The following is a 20,679-nucleotide window of genomic DNA, read 5'->3' on the forward strand; positions in this document are numbered from 1 at the left end:
AAACGCATTATCAAGGCGGGTCAACACAGTAAGGTTATAAAGAGCCTTAGCTCTAAGAAGCGTTCCGTAAACACTTCTAGTCTAAAAGTTAAAAATCCTAATTTTTGAGATGTCATAACATATATCAAACAGATCGTGGTAACGAACTGTAAGTAAGAAGCGACCCGGCTCAATGGTAACCGAAACTCTAAAAACCGGAATTTTGGTACCAATACATACATCAAAAGAATCAGATTTTAATTTTGATTTCAAATATATAAGTTTCATCAAGTTTAATCTTACTCATCAAAAGTTAAGAGCCTGAGAAAATTTGGCGGATTTTCAAAAAAAGGGGGAAAGACCCCTAAAAGTTATAGAACCTTAATGAAATTCACATCATCATATTCAGCGTATAAGAGAACCCTACTGTAGAGGTTTCTAGCTCCTATCTACTAAAATGTGGAATTTTGCATTTTTTGCCAGAAGAAAGATCACGGGTGCGTGTTTATTTGTTTGTTTGTTTTTTTTTTGTTTTTTTTCTAAGGGGTAATTGACCCAGTGGTCCTAGAATATCGTAAGAGGGCTCATTGGGACGGAAATCAAAAGTTCTAGTGCCCTTTTTAAGTGACCAAAAAAATGGAGGGCAACTAGGCCCCCTCCCACGCTCATTTTTTTCTCAAAGTCATCCAATTAAAATTTTGAGATAGCCAGTTTGTTCAGCATAGTCGAAAATCTAAGAAATATGTCTTTTGCGATGACTTAATCCCCCACAGTTCCCAGGGGAAGGGCTGCAAGTTATGAACTTTGCCCATTGCTTGCATATTTTATTGTTTATTGGGAAGTATACAGACATTTTCAGGAATATTTTTTTTTGGTGGGGGGGGAGGGGGGCTGGAGGAGGGGGTTACTCGGGAGAATCTTTCCGTGGAGGATGTTTCTTTGGGGTAAGGGACATTTCTATGAAGGGGGCGCCGGATTTCCAAGCATTATTTCAAAAACGATCAGAAATTAAATTTAAAAAAACAAGTTTTTTCAACTGAAATTAAGAAGCAACATTAGAAATTAAAACGAACAGAAATTATTACGTATATGAGGGGGGTCTCCTCCAAGTCAATACCTCGCTCTTTATGCTACAGTTTTTTTTTAGTGCTTTCAAAAAAGCTATCTATTCTAATTAAAATGCCGTTGTGATTCAGGGGTGTGTGAATTAAAAATTTTTTTAACTTTTAACGTAAAGAGCGTGGTATTGACTAAGGGGAGAACCCCCTCATATACGTAATAACATATAGCCTACGTAATAAAAAAAAACAATAAAAAAAACAAGCGATACGGCTCAATAGTAAGCGAAACTTTTAAAAACGGAACTTTGATGTCAATAAATGTATCAAAAGAATGGGCTTATAATGCTGATTCTAAATATATAAATTTTGTTAAGTTTAGTATTACTCATCAAAGGCTACGAGCCTGAGAAAACTTACCTGATTTTTTAAAGAGGGGGGAAACATCCCCTAAAAGTGAAAAAATTTTAATGAAAATCACTGTCAGATTCAGCGTATCAGAAAACCCTATAACATAGGTTTCAAGCTCATATCTGCAAAAATCTGCAACTTTGTATTTTTTTCCAGAAGAAAAATATACGAATATAGAAGTTCCTTACGTAAGTTAATTTGTAAATTACGTCAGAACCAAATTTAGAGACAACCATTTAGCAAAAGAAAAGTAAAATTTTTATGCAAATTTTGTTTACTTATTCAATGACGGCGAGCCAAAATAAAAGCTGCATTAACTAAAAAACGATCAGAAATTAAATAAAAAAAACAAGTTTTTTAAACTGAAAGTAAGGGGCGACATTAAAACTTAAAACCAACAGAAACTATTCCGTATATGAAAGGGGCTGTCCCCTCCTCAAGGCCTCGCTCTTTAGCTAAAGTTTGACTCTGTCACACGACTTTATTTTTTAAAACAATAAAAAAAAACTTTAGCGTAAAGAGTGAGGCATTGATGAGGGGACAGCCCCTTTCATATACGGAATAATTTCTGTTCGTTTTAAGTTTTAATGTCGCCCCTTACTTTCAGTTTAAAAAACTTTTTTTTTTATTTAATTCATAAGAAATCTGGCACCAAATCGTAAATTCAAGATAAAAAAGGTTCTATTATGCTAATTATGCTAAGTAATAAATGTTTAATTAATTAATTTTGTTATTAATTAATTAACTAAAATAAAAAATTATATACTAAGAATATAATATAACAATATATTAATAATATTTAATAATATATTAACTAATAATTAACTAACTATTAGTTATGTTATTAATTAATTAACAAAATAATTATACAAAATAAAAACTTTTGCTTATTCTGCTAAATTCAATCAAGATTGAAGTTATTTGCTCTATGCCAGAAATAAAAAGTGTGTTATACAATATTTTCTTTTAGAAATCTTTTCTTATAAGAAAGAGATAAGAAATAAGAATAAGTCATACTTTTGACAAGCAGTTATTAATTTTCCCATATGTGAATTTTGCCGTTTTTCTTACATAACGAACGCCGTTTTCTTATATGCCGTTTTTCTATTTTGTATAAGTTATTCTTGTTTGTGCTTATGTATTGTGTTTGGTGTTTTGTTTTGTGTTTGTGTAGGTGTTGCGTTTATGTGTAGTTTATTCTTGTTTGTTTTGTTTTTCTGTCTCTCTCTGATAAGTGTTCCTTAATGCAGAACCAAGATAGTTTCACACTATTTTTTTTTATTTAGTTATAGAAAGTTCGACGAAAACTTAAAATTAAGTTTTTTTCTATATTTGTATTCTTTCATTTTATTTATAAATGCAGTAAGGTCTAAAAATTCATTTTACTATTAGAAGTGTGGAAGTTCAAATATTTGATAACAAAACCTATTGATGGGGATTTTATTATTAACATTTTACTTAAATGTGCAACTTGAGTATTCATATAAGGGCGTATCTATGATTTTTGTTAGAGGAGAGGGAGGTCTAGAGGAGGTTAGAGGAGGAGGTTTAAAATTTTTAAAACAAGCACATCAAAAGTTGTTTATATGCATTTTTGTTACGTTTTTACATGTCAGAAGCCAGAACTAGTCAAAACCAGGGGGTTCAAACCCTATACCCTACCCCTGGATACGGCTTTTGACTGTGATCATAACCTGGGTGACGTCCAGGCGAAACCGTATCATCATCTCCGAAACAAAAGGACATCACATTTTGTGACTTTCAGAATATTCAATATAATTTTAAAGCTTTTTATTTTGGTAAAAACAAATTTCAGTGTATAGTTTATTTGTTTATTTTAGTTTTTTCTATCGTTAAAATTTTTTATCCAATTCACATCTTAATTAAAAATTTTACAAGTGCTATATATTTCTAAATATTCGTTTAACACCTAAAAAAATAATTAAAATAATAAAAATTGCGAAAACATTTGAGACCGGAGATCGCTACAATGCCTAGCCTAGATTGGGGTATAAACTGCCCTGTGTTAAAAATAAAAATAAAAAATAAAAATGAAAACTGCCACCATGTCTGAGACAGGAGATCACTACAGTGCCTAACCTATCCCGAGGCCAATACTGCCCCAGGTTAAAAAAAAAATTAACTTCAACTGCCACCATGCCTAAGACAGAAGTTAGCAATGCCTAACCTAAGCTAACCTGGAGCCAAACTACCCCAGGTTAAAAAAAAAACAAAAAGATTAACAAATAAAATAAAAAATTCAATAATTCTTGAGAAAGGAGATCACAACAATGCCTGACCTTAGCTAATCCAAGGCTAAAACTTCCCCAGGTTAAAAAAAAGTAAAATTAAAAATGCCACCATACCTGAGACAGAAGATCGCTACAATGCCTAGCTTCAACACTTGCCACAGCTAAATCATACTTCATTCGATCTCCATGACTTGACAACCACTGAAAGTATCTCTGAGAAAGCTGCAGGTCACTAACAGCCCTCAGGACAGTATCTAACACTGACTTTTCATCTTTCAAAACCTGCGTTGCCAAACGCTGAAGAACCAAAGCCAAATTAAATAGAATCACTGTATCCTGGGGTGCTACATGCTGAGCCCGAGTGAGTGTCATTTTTGCTTGTTGAAGATTTCCAGCACGAAATTGGGCACGTGCCAAATATCCCAGTACTTCGACATTTTGATGCTTATAAAATTTCCTTAAACAGTTTTCGTACATTTGGATAGCACTGACGAATTGCTTTTGTTCAACATATATATGTGCAATATTAAGCCAGACATCACAGAATTCGGCTGTTGACTCGCGAACAGACGCAAAAATCTCCCGTGCCTCTTGTATAAAGCCTTTATGGGCTAAAACGGCACCAACACCATTAGCCGCCCATATATTCCTTGGATCATTTTTCAGCACAGTTTTATACATATTCAAAGCTCTCTCTTGATGTTTCTTCTCCTTTTCCTTATCCCTCGATGGCATGTGCAGCATCTGCAGCCAGATATTCCCCAATGCAATAAGAGAATAGCTATCATTAACAGTGGTTGGCTGCTTCAAAATACGCTCAAACTTCTTCTGACCCGGCCCCCATTCCTGCTTACACAAATGCAAATTCCCAATGAGGGACCAAGCATCTGGATGTTCAGCGTTAAACTGCAATGCTTCTTTAAACCAATCAGAAGCTTCATAAATTTGTCCTCTGTCTCGCGCCATACATCCTAGACGTAGATAGCAGTCGATGTAATTAGGGTGTTCACGAAGGATGTCTTTATAGATTTTTTCAGCAGCATCAAGGTGACAAGTCTCTTCATGAAGACGACCAAGATTGTAGTTCAGCGTAACAGCTAAAGAGTTGTAATAAGTCGGTTCGTTATCAGTTTCTGCTTTGCACCGTTCCAGCGCATGAACCATCATGTCTTTCGATTCGTCCAGATGACTTAAACGGTATTTTACGGCTGCAATGTTGTTGACGATTTCTGGCGGGATTGGGGCTATACTTGAGTCTTCTTTGAGCAGCTTGACAGCAGTATTATATGCATTTAGTGAGCCCTGAAAATAAAATTGTGTTTACAATAAAACTATTAACTATCACACTTCATTTGTAAAACGTAACCTAAGCTTCTGAAGCCTCTTCGACATTGACGCGTTGGTTTCTCACACTCAGCAACGCAAGCTCTCCCATCACATTTGCGTAAGAGAGATAGAAAGCTTGGGTAACAAAATATATCACCTCACAAGAATAGTATTAGTGCGTAGACTTTAAAATTGTGCTTCTTGGATTATTTTTGAGGGTTTTGATAAAAAGATTGACAAACTCAGTGCAAGAGTGATCCGGACTGTATTATTAAAAGCTCTATTAGAGCCTTACCTTACCATGGGGATTGAGTAATATTGTCAATGATATTTGCCTGGGTATTTTATTAGACAAAAATCTCTTTCAAACATCACTGTGCTCTTGTGAAACTTATGCTCTCCAGAAACCTATTAGTTCTTCGGAAGCTTCGTCATTGCTTCCCTGGTTCAATAATAAAGATCCTCTTTCACACTCTCATTCAACCCTATATATACTACTGTCCAACAGTATGGCTATCAAAATTCTCTTCTTTTACCTTTTTCTGTTTTCAAAATATATAACAAAGCAATTAAATTAGTGTCTGAGGTGACACACCAGCTCAGCATAAATTTATTGGATGGTCAATCCACATACATTTTTTTTTCTCTTGTTTCATTTTTAAGTATTTTCATGGACTCATCATCAACATAAGTATTTTCAACAGTTACATATTTTAAAATCTGAATTACGCATTGAATCTTGTGTTTCTTTTTCTCTCAGAAATGATATGGACATCTACATTCATAAAATCAAAACTGTAAGATTAGATTTCAATCCAGTTTTATGTTGTGTCTCCATCTGGAATTCCCTACCAGTTAAAATTCGGTTATGTCATTCCTATGGACATTTTAAAAACAGCTAACCAATCACCTCTTATGCCTAGACAGTTAGTTCTCTCCTCCCTCCCCCCCCTCTATCTTTCCTCTTCAATTTGTTTATTTCATTTATTTTGATTGGTATGGTAGATTTTGGTGTTGATTAGTTTTTGTTTCTTTCTTTTTCTTCTTGTCCTTCTGTTTGATTTTAGTGCTATTATTTAATGTTATGTTTAGTCACCCACTCTCACAGGCCAAAGAGCCTTTGTGAGGGTCTAAAGTTCTGTAATTGTTTTTCTCTGTTTCTTTTAAATAAATTGCTTGATTGATTGAAAAACAATAAGGAATTCAGCAAAGGTATGACTAGTTGCTAATTCCTAAATTAATTAATTCATTATTTGCGGTTCGTTCTTAGCAGTAGGTTTTGTACCTAATCAACCGGAAGTCAATTTTTTTTCACAGATCTAAAGGAAACACCGAGCAAGTGCTTCCATTCTGTCTATCAGCCCAAAGATTGTTGGTCACTTTTAAGAGTCACCTTGAACTAGTACCTAGCACTAGTGTAGGAAAAAATCAACAACAACATCTAACGTTTGGCGTGTATTGGCACTTTTTAATCTTTCCAACTTTAACTTTCAGGAACTAAGACCAGACATCAATAACACCCAAATTTTTTAAATTATCATCATTAAACTAACTTTGTCATATAATTCCACTAAAAAAACACTACACGAGATTTTTTTCTTTTTTTTGCGACACTAGTCCTAGGCTCCACTACTACAAGTTGCCCTTTTTATATCAGCCTTACTCATTATGCTATACCCTTTTTTATTCAGCCAGTCAAAGTTAGGTCATCTGTTTATTCAATTACTTAAAAAGTTCAAACGAACCTAAATCAAAATTCTGTTGTTAAAGGAATGAAAGAGAAAAAGAAAATGAAAAATTAGTTGGAAACTTCCAGAAGAAACAAAAAAAGAATGCAATGTGTCCAGTATGAATGCAGAAATTAATTGATGGACTTCTCAGAATTCAGTTTAGTTACTTAAGTTACAGTTTAAGAATTCAGTTTAGTTACTTTAGTTACAGTTTAAGACCTCGGTTTGAAGATACAGCCAGGGTTCGCCAGTCTACAGACTTTTTTGAGAGGTTAATTAAAAAAAATTTTTCCACAAAATAAGTTTTTCAAAGATAAGTAAAAGACTCCATTAAACAAAAAATCAGCAAAAATCAAATCAAATAATCAACCAAGCATTAAACTACCACAAATCAGAATCGATAAATAAATGAAACCCAAAACGAACAAAAATTACAATAAATAACCGAGTCAAACTCAAAACGAGCAGAAATTGACATAAGTTGGGCTCAAAATTCTCGAGGTTAAAGGAATGAAAGAGAAAAAGAAAATGAAAAATTAGTTGGAAATTTCCAGAAGAAACAAAAAAAGAATGCAATGTGTCCAGTATGAATGCAGAAATTAATTGATGGATTTCTCAGAATTCAGTTTAGTTACTGAATTCCTGAATACAATAATGTGAATTGACATCCTTTGAAATTTCCAAGGAAATTAACAGCGACCCCCATCCTCCTTGACACTTCTCTAGCACATTTGAATTGAAGTCTTTGAGTCAGTTTTATGGGTTTTTTGAACAGTCTGACTGAACTATTATATGTATTCCGTGATCACTAAAAATAAATTACATAAAAAAGATCATATAATACAGAAATAATAAACAAAAAAAACTATAATCTTGATATAATTCACCGATGTCCAGAGCAACTGGAAAAAATAAAAAAAGGGCAATCCACCTCCTATAAGACGCTGGGACTTAAGAAAAATTCCGAATGCTTCAATTTGAACCATTGGGGAAAAAAATCTCGTGGCGTTCTTTCTTAATGAAAATTTTAAACTAAGTCCTTGAGAGTCATCTTCATTGAAGAACCCCCCCCCCCCCTTTCCCGAAAATACATCAAGGAACTGAAATGCTAAAAAAAAAATAAGACAGAACAAGTGTAAGCACGACTTTCACTTCAATAGAGGTCGATTCACGCACTATCATTTGCACACGCTACATAACTCAACACTTAACTTTGTAGCATACAATAGAGTTCGAATATTTGAATTCTTGAACTATATGGACAAAATCTACTAAATTTACTTATTTAAATATATAAAAAATCAAAACACAAATATTCAGTTCATCTTTTCCGAGAGATTTCGCGTGTAAATCGATCCCCTTCATGTTGAACTAGGACAAATATTTTCCCCTGACTTTTGGTTTTTTTTCAAATTTTCTTTTTTTTAAATTTTTCAATTTCTCCTCGTTAGCAGACATTTAACTAAAGTGATTTTCTTTGAAAAACGTTTTAGGTTACATAAAGTCTTTTGAATAATTATGATCTTATGGACCTAAATAATATAGAAGGCATTAGACTACTCTAGTTCAAGTTGCTCAAAAATTTGTATATATCAAAAAAAATATTTCATTCTGTAAAGGAGATATATCTAAATGAGTCCTAATTCTTAAATCATACTAAAATAATAAATTTCATGAAACAAAACCTGATTGCCAAAGCTGATCAGCAAAACAACCTATTGGCTAGGAATTAAGTTCAATAGAAAGTTAACTACACAAAGTAAACTACACATCAAACTATAAGCTGTAGGACAAATTCGATTCAATCCAAAATCCATGGGCTATAATATTCTGGAAACCACGGTAATGAGAATGCTCAATCCCGGCTAAGAAATACGGGTGCTACGAAGGATTGAGAAAGATATGCTAAATGCTTTACAGAGGAGTTGCAAAGGGAAAATCTTTAAGCATTTATTTGATCAACTGTATATCAAACAATATGCTTTGCAAGAAATTTGGTTCAATCCTACATTCAAGGGTTTTAATAAATCTGTAAACCACGGTAATGAGAATAGTCAAGCCCGGCTCTGAAATGTGGGTGCCACGAAGAGTTGAGAAAGATATACTACTACTACTAAATACCCACTGCACCACCATGCCAATAGAGGCCAACAAAGCTGCGCGCACTCCTCAATCTTAATCTAATCAAGGCATCCCTCTTTACACTCACCCAAGAAGCCACAATTGTCTTTAAATCCTTTCTTACGACCTCTTCCTACCTCATTCAGGGATGACCCGCTTTTCGTTTCACCCTACATGGTTAGCCAAGAAGGACAATTTTTGGCAATTGGTCATTATTCATCCGCAGAGCGTGTCCGAGCCATCTCGACCTTTCTCTCATTATAGCCCTCAAAAGTGGGGCTGGAACATTTTTTTCGTACAGCTTACAGTTTTAAATTTGGTCAGTCAGGCGAGTACCCGAAAGTACCCGTTGACAATTTCTCTGGAAACATCTAGCAAATCCTCTCCGTTTTACGGAATATCCATGCTTCAGAATAATACTTGACCACTCTCATCACAGCTGTGACTTGTAAGCTCAATCCATAGTTGGTCCAGTTTTAAATGAGAAATTTGAGGAAGGTAAACAGGAAAGGTGAGCAAAAGGATAGGATGGCTAACCCCCAAACCCTTTATTGCACTTCCTGGCTGAAGGGTCACGAAACGAAGATCCGCACTACCGGTAGGGCCTGTAAAGTCCAGTGCGGTATTACTTACCTTTTACTGTCATCACTGTAGCTTCCAATATTCTAATCTTGGTTCCCAGACTTATCTTCCTATTCTTCCAAACTTTTTTTCAGTTGTGAAAAAACACCCTGGGCCTTAGGTATTTACTTTTAACATTTTCACTGCATCCACATTTTTAGTAATAATAAACTAAATATTTAACAAAGGAATTGCCAATGGATAGCTTTAAGAACTCATACGATCAACTACACATCTAACAATAAACTGTGCGAAAAAGATGGACCAATCGTACTTTCAAGGGCTATAATCAGGGCCGTATTCAGAAGGGGAGGGATGTTACCCAGTATGAACCACCTCCCGTCTAAATATTTGTCCAAGTCACACAAAAGTAGGAAAAAATACATGTGAACAAATTTATGTTCCGTTTTGTAAAGTTTTTTTTTGCACTCATGACTCATACAAGCGTATTAAAAATGTATGTATATAAACAAATTTTTAATATATATAAAAAAGAAGCGTACCACCCCCCCTCCCACCCGAAATATATACTGGATACAGCCTTGACGGAAAACCTATTGAGAAAATTATTTGTCTTCATCTATTTCTCCTATTTCAAAAATAGAATAAAGTCGCTATATTGCAATTTCCTATATATATATATATAAAAAAAAAAAAAAAAAAAAAAAAAAAAAAAAAAAAACTTGAACAATGTAGATACTAGGTTTAGACAAATAACAGCTGAAAGTTTTTATTTGATATATATTTAATTTGAAAGAAATTAGGGAACAAGTAGCCTTTGGAGGGATTAACATAGTGCACTATTGCATGCATTTTCATTGCGAATAAACCTTATGTAACTTTAAAAGATGCTATCTTAAAGGATGTTCCTTAAAACATGCACTATATAAAAAAAAAAATACTTGACAATTTGAATAAGCAGTATCGAAAAGTTCAATAAAATTTTGCATTTGAGAGGGGGCCTATAAATAGTTTTAGTTGTATAAAAAGTACAGAAGAAATAGGAATGGCAAAGTATAATAAAAACAAATATACTTGATGAATTTGAATAAGCAGTGCCAAGAAATTCAATAAAATTTCGGGTAGGAGAAAGGGGCCTATTAACAAGCATAACTTCTGCAACGTGTCGGTAATCTTTTTTACTGCTTAGTTTGATATTGTAGCATTCTAAACTATTCTCTTTTTTTTTGTCACCATATTTTTTTTGGGCATTTTTAATTCAGCTTTTCTTAGTTATATATAATTACATAGTTTTACTATATTATAAAATAATTTATACATTAATAATAATATATACATTATATGATGTAAATATTATATATAATAATCATATAAATTAATAACAATTATGATATATTATATACTACAGTTTCTAATATTTATTTTGGAGTCGACAGAGTTACCTCTAGACGGCTCTGGGCAACCTTCGTAAAAATTCAGAATGTCGAAAAGCAGAAAAATTTACCTGCAGGTCATTTTGCTCAAGAATTTGGGCTAGTTCAATCCAGGCTTCAATATCATCACAACACTGTTCTGTCACCTTTTTCAAAAGTCCTTTAGCAATATCTCGCTTAGCTTGATTTGACGATTGTGCATACAATGAGCCCAGAATCTTCATTGTCTCATAATTATTCGGCTGGGCTTTTAAAACTTTTTCGAAGCACTGGGCAGCGTTTTCAGTATCACCCCTATAACAACAATCTATATAATATGTGTGGGGGTAAATAACATAACAGTCTGAGCAAAAATGTTAGCCTGAGGGTATTCATGAAAAAATGAAAATTATGTCTACATGGGCGTACATAGCTTCTTCTCTAGGGGGGGGGGGATTCTTTGATGAAGGGCGGGGTGCTGAAGTTATATCGGCAGTTCACAAAACCTTACATTGCTAGCAAGTTTTATCATACCTATGAAATCTTTATTAAATAAGTAATCACCAAAAATCATAAATCGTTAATAAGCTTCAGCATTAATCAGTCTTCTTGGATCAAAGCTAAATTTTCCCAAGACATTATGGATAATTGCTTCTTGTTTGATTTTAACTCTGCCGTTCCTGCGGTTTATTTCCAGCTTTTTCAATCATCTATATTTTATCAATTGCTTTTTTAACCATCTACCGTTTTTCAACTGCTTTTTCAACCATCGGCTTTTTCAGCCATATCTAGTGCAAATTTGAAGTTTTATGGGGGGGCAGCTACCCCCCCCCCTTTCGTACGCCCATGTATGCCTACCCTGTTTTGCCAAATTATACAATAGTCTATTCAAGTAAAAATAATCCAGTCACGTCGCTATCTAAATTCAAACGTGTTTGTAGATTTGAAAGCGAAATTTTTCAGTACTGTTAAAAAAATTCCTTTAAAAAGCTACCTTGAATCCTCTAATTTTGTTTTTTTGGAGCAAACTCTGATTCAGGGCATCTGTCTGGCTCTGCTTCTGTAAATCAAACAACAAATAGTAATACTGCCAATCGTTTTTAAAGGAATTTTCTTTGTAATTTACTAATCCATTTTCATTAGACATACTACAATGTAGTAGTGACAAGGCCAAATTTTCCTGTAAGAATTCGCAAGATTAAATAATCTGAATACAACACGGATACGCCAGCGCTTGGTTCAAAATTAGCATTTGAAGAATAAAAAAAAATTTAAGACATGTTTAATGATATTTCTTTAGTAGAATAATATTACTTAAGGTTATCAATTTAAAAAAAAAAATAATAATAACAGGCATTAGCACCAATGATGTCAATTGGGGGTAGGAGGAGAAAGGGGATCCCTGTACCAAAGAGCACTGGATAAAAGAGGCGACTGACGGCAGCGTTACCCAGCAGAACTAGAATAATGGAAATGAAGCATAGTTTTAATTTATCAAAATACGAATTTCAATTTAAGTTCCAATTCATTAACATCTAACCTAAAACCTTCCTTGTTCTTATGAATTTTCAGTAATTAAAGAAATATGAGCAATGGTAGATAGCACTGGCTACGTTTTATTCTCAGAGACAAGCTTATATTTCATCTCTTATAAGTATCCTATACTCTGGGCCATGAATCGGGAGAACTCAAATACCCTAATAGTACGTTTGGGGTTTAATCATGGGTCTAATAAGCATTAGAGATTACTAGCATCACACCATTGTCCATATCGAACTGGAAGAACTGAAGAAAAATAATTATTTTACTGAAGTTTCAGTTTTTGATTTAAGTTCTAGTTCATTTTAATCCATTCTTTTTTATGCCAGACGGTTTTGTCTTAAAGAGTTTTCACTAATTCTAAAATGTATGTCTCGGACTTTTACATAAATAAATGACTCTGGTGTTACGGCTTCTTAAATGAATAGAGCTATATTAATATGCAGAACATAATTTTTTTGCATTTTTTCTAAATATACGTAGAAATACCTACAGTACCTTTGCATAACAGTAGCTTTTTTCTTTTTTATTTTAGGTACATATTTTAGGTACATTAGGTACACAATGAAACTAACTGCACAACCACTAGACGCAAAGCACAGTATATAAATTATAGGCAGTGTGATCGTTCCCTATCTCACCCATTAAGAACCTGGACCGAGGTGCGAGTGCTCCAGAGAACTTAGAAACATAAGCGATATTAGATCTTTTCACAGGTAGACAAGTCAGATTTATCTTGAACGAGAAACTTGGCTTCAATGTTGGAACACTAAATTTTGAAGAAACTAATCTTAAATTAATTTATTCCAATACATGTATAAAAATCGGTAATTAGTAGTGCAATGTTATCATTTGATGTTTTTAGGAATTACAAGTAGGTTGCAAAGTCTCAAGTTGGTTTCAAAGGCATTTTGAGAAAGTTTCTGCCAAAATACATATTCCATGGTAATTGGACCGCTGATGGAAGGTCAAATGAGAGGAGCTGTTTGTACGCGCTAATGCAAGAAGAAGTGGGAGGAGCTGTTTGTTCGCACCGAGAATGAAGAGCCAGAAATTATCTGCGGTAAACTTACTGCTATATCTTTATACTGTGATCCAAACATAAGAACAGCTTGTAAAAATCAGTTTGTTTATCTCTGTTGCTTGTTAAGGAAAGCTAGGCAATGTGTTCAATAAAGACCTAAGAATCAACATAAAGTTTTGGCATTTTTTCTAAATATACGTAGAAATACCTACAGTACCTTTGCACAACAGTAGCTTTTTTCTTTTTCCCTTCTTATTTTCAGCCGAATGCGAAGAAAACGTCAGTAAAAGAGAAACGAAACTACAACCACAAATTAGAACTGTATAATTAACGTTAGGAGTTGCTGGGTAACGCTTAATCAGCCTTTTTTGTTAATCTGTAAGCTATTTTTTGTACGTTACGTTCTTTGGAGCAGTATGGTCTTAATCGTGCGAGTGTTTTCCTTTCTTCATCTCATTTTTTCACTTTATTTTCACCCTTGCGTGTTGCTTTGGCCAATAACAATAAAGATAAGTAGATTTTGTACATTATTTTGTTGCATGCTATCTTATTCGCAATAACATGGTCTATTTTTTGCGAACACTTTTTTTCATCCCATTTTTAGGCTTTGTGTATCATTTTAGGTAATATAGGTATTAATCGGTTGGTATATAAAATAAAAGAGAAAATCACACCTATGCATATACATTTGTCCAAGGCCATAATGAGGGAGTATAAAAGATGGCACTGCAAACTGTGTGGCTTGATAATAATACTGAAAAGCCTGATCATAATCTTCCTGGACGTGGAAGGCCCTTGCCATATGATAACAAGATTCAGCACGCATTGCCTCATTCTCAGTATTATGAAAGGCATGTAAAGCCAAATTATGGACTTTGGCATAGTCTTTTTTGAAGAAGAAATGGTTGGCCAAGTGGTTAAGAACCATGGGATGGGTAGAATCATACGAATACGCTTTGCTAAGCATTTGTACTCCATTCCGAACGCTCTCTCCTTCATTTTGGTTCAGTTCCATGATAGCCAAACCCACTAATGCTCCAACACAAGATGGATCTAATTCAATAGAACGCTCAAAAGCAATTCTGCAAAAAAAAAGATAATACAGACAAAAAGTGGAGGGTAAAAAGAAAAAATAAGAAAAAAGAGGAGGGCAGAGCACGAGAAAAAAAAAGAAATTCTACAAGAAAAAAAGACAAGACAAGCATAAAGTGGAGGCTAAAAGAGGAAAAGTAATGAAAGAATAGAGACGAATCAAAACGCGTGATGGATCTCAATCAATAGAACGCTCGATAGCAAGTCTCAAAACAATAAAAAATCAAAAGAAGCATAAAGGGGAAGTTAAAAGAGAAGAAACATTAAAAGAATAGTGACAAACTCAACGGATGATGGATATAATTCAAAATTATTAAAGGAAGTGCCAAACTAATAAACCTAGCTTATATTCAACGGGTATCTAAAAAAAAATTTTCAATTGTTATTTAGAATGTCAATACTAGTAAATCGATAGAAATTTGGTCCTTTTTGGGGAAGAATCGTAGTTTGACGTCATAAAATGGAAGAAAACACCACTTTTCCGTAGCACAGTCGCTGAGTCATGACAGTAACATGACGTCATGTAGATAATTTTTTTATTGAATCATTTTAATTTATTAACCCTGAAAACTTTAATTTATTGATTTGCTGCCTTAATTTTTTGTGTTGGTATTCATTTGTTTGTTAATTGTTTTGTTGTTTTTTTATACTTGTTTGGGTCTTTTTTTTGTGTCACGACATGCTCATGTTCTACAGCTGAGCTACAGCTATTGTAGTGAATAAAATTTATTCTATGAGCTACAATAAAAAGCTCATGATGAGCTACAATCATGAATAAAATTTATTCATGATCTACAGGTATTGTAGTGAATAAAATTTATTCATGGTACAGCTATTGTAGTGAATAACATTTATTCTATGAGCTACGATAAAAAGCTCATTATGAGCTACAATCATGAATAAAATTTATTCATGAGCTACAGCTATTGTAGTGAATAAAATTTATTCTATGAGCTACAATAAAAAGCTCATTATGAGCTACAATCATGAATAAAATTTATTCATGAGCTACAGCTATTGTAGTGAATAAAATTTATTCTATGAGCTACAATAAAAAGCTCATGATGAGCTACAAACATGAATAAAATTTATTCATGAGCTACAGCTATTGTAGTGAATACAATTTATTCTATGAGCTACAAAAAAAAGCTCATGATGAGCTACAATCATGAATAAAATTTATTCATGAGCTACAGCTATTGTAGTGAATAAAATTTATTCTATGAGCTACAAAAAAAAGCTCATGATGAGCTACAATCATGAATAAAATTTATTCATGATCTACAGCTATTGTAGTGAATAAAATTTATTCATGAGCTACAATAAACATCTCATGATGAGCTACAATCATGAATAAAATTTATTCATGATCTACAGCTATTGTAGTGACTAACATTTATTCATGAGCTACGAAAAAAAGCTCATTATGAGCTACAATCATGAATAAAATTTATTCATGAGCAACAGCTATTGTAGCGAATAAAATTTATTCTATGAGCTACAAAAAAAAGCTCATGATGAGCTACAATCATGAATAATATTTATTCATGAGCGACAGCTATTGTAGCGAATAAAATTTATTCTATGAGCTACAAAAAAAAGCTCATGATGAGCTACAATCATGAATAAAATTTATTCTTGATCTACAGCTATTGTAGTGAATAAAATTTATTCTATTCTACTCAATGATGCGTATGTTGTAAAGTGTATTTATGGTATTCGGGGTGATGGTGTTGTAGATGCCTTTATTCTCCCTTTATAGGGGAGATAAACTCTGAGCTTTACCACACGTACTGAGAAGCTTTACCACACGTAATGGATACCAAAAAATGTAGTTTTTTGGAAAAATCACATGTATCTTGGAATCAATCATTTTGGACACTTAAAATGCGTTTTACTTTTAATTCCCGTTCGGATGAGTCCTCTCCCAATCCCCTAGGACTTTTGGTTTGTAACTATTACCCCTGGGAAGAAAAAAAATACACACACCCATGATCTTTTTTCTCACAAAAAATACAGTTTATCTTTTTTTTTTAGATTGGGGCTTGAAACTTCTCCAATGTGCTGAATTTGACAGTGTGATTTTATTTAAGAACGCTTAAAATTTTGGGGATGTTTTCCCAATTTTCTAAACGGGCTTGTAGTTTTGCTGGGTAAAATTAAACTTAATAAATTTTATATATCTGGAATCATCGTAAAAGGCCTATTTTTAATGCATTAAATATTATACAAATTCTTTTTTGTAAGAGTTTCGGTTACTATTGGGCCAAGTTAGTCCTTACTTACAGTTCGTTACCACCAAATTTTCGAAATGCTCCAAGGCAATCCTACAAAACAAGAATAGCTAAAACATAAAGTGGAGGCTAAAAGAGAAAAACCAATAAAAGAAAGCTAGAAAAATAAAATTAATATAAGTAACCTAAAAGTAAGCTAAAGCTTATACAGCAAAATGATCATTTCAGGGTGAAGTGGTGAAGAGCTAAATTCTAATCATTATGAAAAAAGTATTTGTTGCATGATAAAAAATTGAATTAAAAAAATCACAAAAATTCTAACACTAAATACCAAGGGCGGATCCAGGATTTTTTTTTCGGGGGAAGGGGGGGGTTACTAATTTTGACTCAGTTTTCGACTAATTTTACTGATTTTTACCTAGGTTTTACTAATTTTCGACTCGGTCAAAAATTTCGGGGGGGGGGGAGTTCAAACCGGGTACCCCCCCCCCCGGGATACGGCATGCTAAATACACGATAAATCTTTAGTAAGCGAGAAAAATGTGATAAAAATAAAATGATGTACACAGTTCTTGCGTCATAATAATGCTCGTATAATGTGCTTGGAGGTAATGATGCTAGTCCGGAGTTAGTGCCCGTGCAAATTGGCGCATGAAGAACGAGCTCCATGTGCCTTTGGATACCTGGCTAGCCACCAGAGACCCAAATGCATCTAGGAACGGTTGGGTTGGCAGCCCTCCTCCTGAAACTTCTATTGCTACGAATGGAACCAGAAATTCAGCCTCGGATATATCATCTCAAACCCCGTATCGACCTCGGACCGCCCAAGGAAAATTCCCTCTGAACATCGTTGACCAAGGTGGCACCAATGTGGCCACCTGGAACGTCCTGACGCTGAACCAACCTGGTTCGAAGCTTCTTTTAGCAAGAGAACTAAAAAAATATAAAGTCACAATAGCTGGAGTCACCGAAACACACCTCCCTGGACATGGTGAAGAGGACATAGGTGAAGGACGCTCATTGTTGTGGTCTGGCGGTAGCCAAAAAAGAGGAGGCATTACCCTAGTACTGAACAATGCTGCACGTAGGTCCCTCCTGTCATTCAAACCAGTATCGCCTAGACTCCTGTCCGCAAGACTGGATGGGAAGCACGGCAAAATAACTGTCATTACGTGCTATGCCCCCACAAACGACGCTGATGAAGAAGACAAAGACGATTTCTATAACCTGCTTAGTTTTGAACTATCTTCTGTACCTCCCTATGACTACCTCCTCCTCCTAGGAGACTTGAATGCAAGTATTTCAAACAAATCAGGCCTGTGGGATCTCGCTGTTGGACCTGTTACAGTGGATAGCCTAAACGATACTGGAGAGAGGCTGCTGAATTGTTGTCTGGCCCACAATCTAACGATTGCGAACACATGGTTCCAGAGACCAAATACAGCCAAGTACACCTGATATAGCAATGATGGATCAACAAAGAAGATGCTCGACTACATCATCTTACGTCAACGATGGCTGTCGTCTGTCCAGAATTGCCACACCTACCGTGGCGCCGAGCTCGGGAACACCGACCACTGGCTGGTAGCAGCCAAAATTAAGCTCCGCCTCAAAGCTATGAAGAACAGCCAGTCTTCTCGGAAAATTGATGCCGGTCGCATCCAACAGGACCACGCTCTGGCTGAGCGGTTCCATGTGGAGATATCCAACAGATTTGAAGTACTTGGCCAATGCGATGATAGTGAAGTTGCATGGAAGTCCTTCAAAGAGAACACTCTTGCGGCAGCAACTGACGTTGTTGGAATGAGGCAACGGAAGAAGAAGGACTGGATCAGTAATCACTCCCTTGCCATCATAGAGCTCAGGCGAGAAGCATGTCTTGGCGGGGACATGGCTACATACAGACTGCTAAACAAAGAGTGCAATTCCATGTTGCATAAAGACCGCAAGGCTTTTATTGACAGCAAGGCATCCGAACTGCAAGAGGCCGCCAAGAAAAAGGACAGTGGAGCCACCTACAAGATTCTTCGTGAGCTGTCAGGTTAGCACACTCAAACTACGCCATACCACTCAAACTAGCGCTACGATGCGCTAGCGCATCGAAGCGCTAGCGGTGAGAATATCTACGACCAATCACAATGCCTCCACCAGTGGGAGGGTCACTTTGAGAAACTGTTCAACCTAGATCCACAAGACTAGACGGACCATGAGCTAGCGGCTGCTGTGGCTACTACCCCAACTGTTCCAAATGGTCCTGAACTTACAGTAGAAGAGATAAAAGCTGCTATCCGTAAGCTAAAGAATAACAAAGTGCCAGGAATATGTGGCCTAACATCGGAATTCCTTAAAAATGGGGGTCCAACCATGATCCTCTGGCTACAAATGCTGTTTAACCTTGTGTGGCACTCTGAAAAAATCCCCTCAGACTGGAAGAAGGCAACCTACTTGTGCCAATCTACAAGAGGAAGGTGAGCAAAGCAGAATGTATCAATTATCGTGGGATAACTTTACTCTAAGTTCCTGGAAAGCTCTTCGCTATGCTGATTCTCGAACGGGCAAAAAGATACCTTCATACCCTTCGTCGCCCCCAGCAAACTGGCTTCATGCCAGGCAGGTCCACCACCGAGCAAATCCATACGAGTAGACAACTAGTAGATAAAACTCTTGAATATAAGAGGAAGGCGTACATTGCCTTTGTCGATTTTAGATCTGCTTTCGACACTGTCGATAGGCAGTCAATATGGCTAATCCTCCAGTCTGCTGGCGTAACCACGAAAATCGTCCGTCTCCTCAAAGAGCTGTATAATAACACTGAAAGTGCGGTGATCGTAAATGGACAGTCTTCTGGATATTTCAAAATTAAAAATGGTGTCCGGCAAGGATGTGCCGCTGCACCTGAGCTCTTTAACTGTGTAATAGACCACATCCTGAATAAAACACAGCAGGTGCAGCCGTTTGGCATAGGCTTTGCTGGAAGAGTTCTTTCAGACGTCGACTTTGCCGACGACGTGGCACTAATATGCGAAAACATTTGTGACCTCAAAACTACACTGGAAACACTGGCCTCTGCCGCTGAGAAATTCGGTCTGAAAATAAATTGGTCGAAGACCAAGATAATGCCCGTTGAGAAAACGCCGTCCAACCCCCTGTCATCTGTGGAAACTTGTGGCCAAACTGCAGAGGTTGTCAAGCAATTTACCTACCTTGGTTCAATTGTCTGCTCAAACGGAAACCTAGATGCCAAAATATCAGCAAGAGCGGCAAAAGCAAACTCTGTCTTTGGTCGCCTTCTAAAAACAGTTCCATAAACCCCAGATCAGCCGTCTCACCAAAGCACGAATATATTCTGCTTCGGTTGCCAGCGTTATGCTCTATTCTGCTGAGACTTGGTCGCTGACTCAGACACAGACGGTAAAGGTAGATGCCATCCAGACGAAACACCTCCGAAAAATCGAACGCTCCCGATGGCCCGACAGGGTACGAAATTCAGAAATCCTCAGGTCCTTCAAACTCCCACCCCTGTCCGAGCAGCGTGAGTCTCGCTCGCTGCGTTGGTATAGTCATCTGCTCCGTCTGCCTGCCCAAACACCCGCCCGGCTCATCTTCGATTTCGACCCAGCTGCAAACGGCTGGAGGCGTCCTAGGGGAAGACCACGCACCAGATGGGCGGACGTTATCCGTGATCGGCTCGCCTCCAGAAACATCAACCCGGCTGAAGTGACAACCCTCGCCCTGAACCGACCACTCTGGAGAAGACTGACGGCGCTGACGACTGGTTCCCTCTACGCTGGCGACGCTGCTGAGCAAGAGCTTTAAGTAAGTAAGTAAAGTTCAGTTCAAACGGGATAAGTCTATTTCTGAAATATTTCATGAGAGTAAGTTTAATACTATTAAATAGACCTTTAGTAGACAAATCTAT

General features: G+C 35.9%; 1 protein-coding gene across 1 annotated transcript in view; it reads right to left on the bottom strand.

Moving 5' to 3' along the window:
* The window catches only part of Ctr9 (RNA polymerase-associated protein Ctr9), a 66,736-nt gene that overhangs the window by 13,174 nt on the left and 32,883 nt on the right, over positions 1–20,679 (bottom strand). The window contains exons 5-7 of the mRNA XM_089108475.1: positions 14,109–14,516; positions 10,964–11,186; positions 3,815–5,002 (exon numbers count right to left, since the gene is read on the bottom strand). Of these exons, the coding sequence (XP_088964601.1) occupies positions 3,815–5,002; positions 10,964–11,186; positions 14,109–14,516 (1,819 nt within the window). The remainder of the gene's footprint in view (positions 1–3,814; positions 5,003–10,963; positions 11,187–14,108; positions 14,517–20,679) is intronic.

This window comes from Artemia sp. Qi Xiang Cuo, chromosome 3 (assembly GCF_049724085.1).
Source record: "Artemia sp. Qi Xiang Cuo chromosome 3, ASM4972408v1, whole genome shotgun sequence".
NCBI classification, from domain to species: Eukaryota; Metazoa; Arthropoda; class Branchiopoda; order Anostraca; family Artemiidae; genus Artemia; species Artemia sp. Qi Xiang Cuo.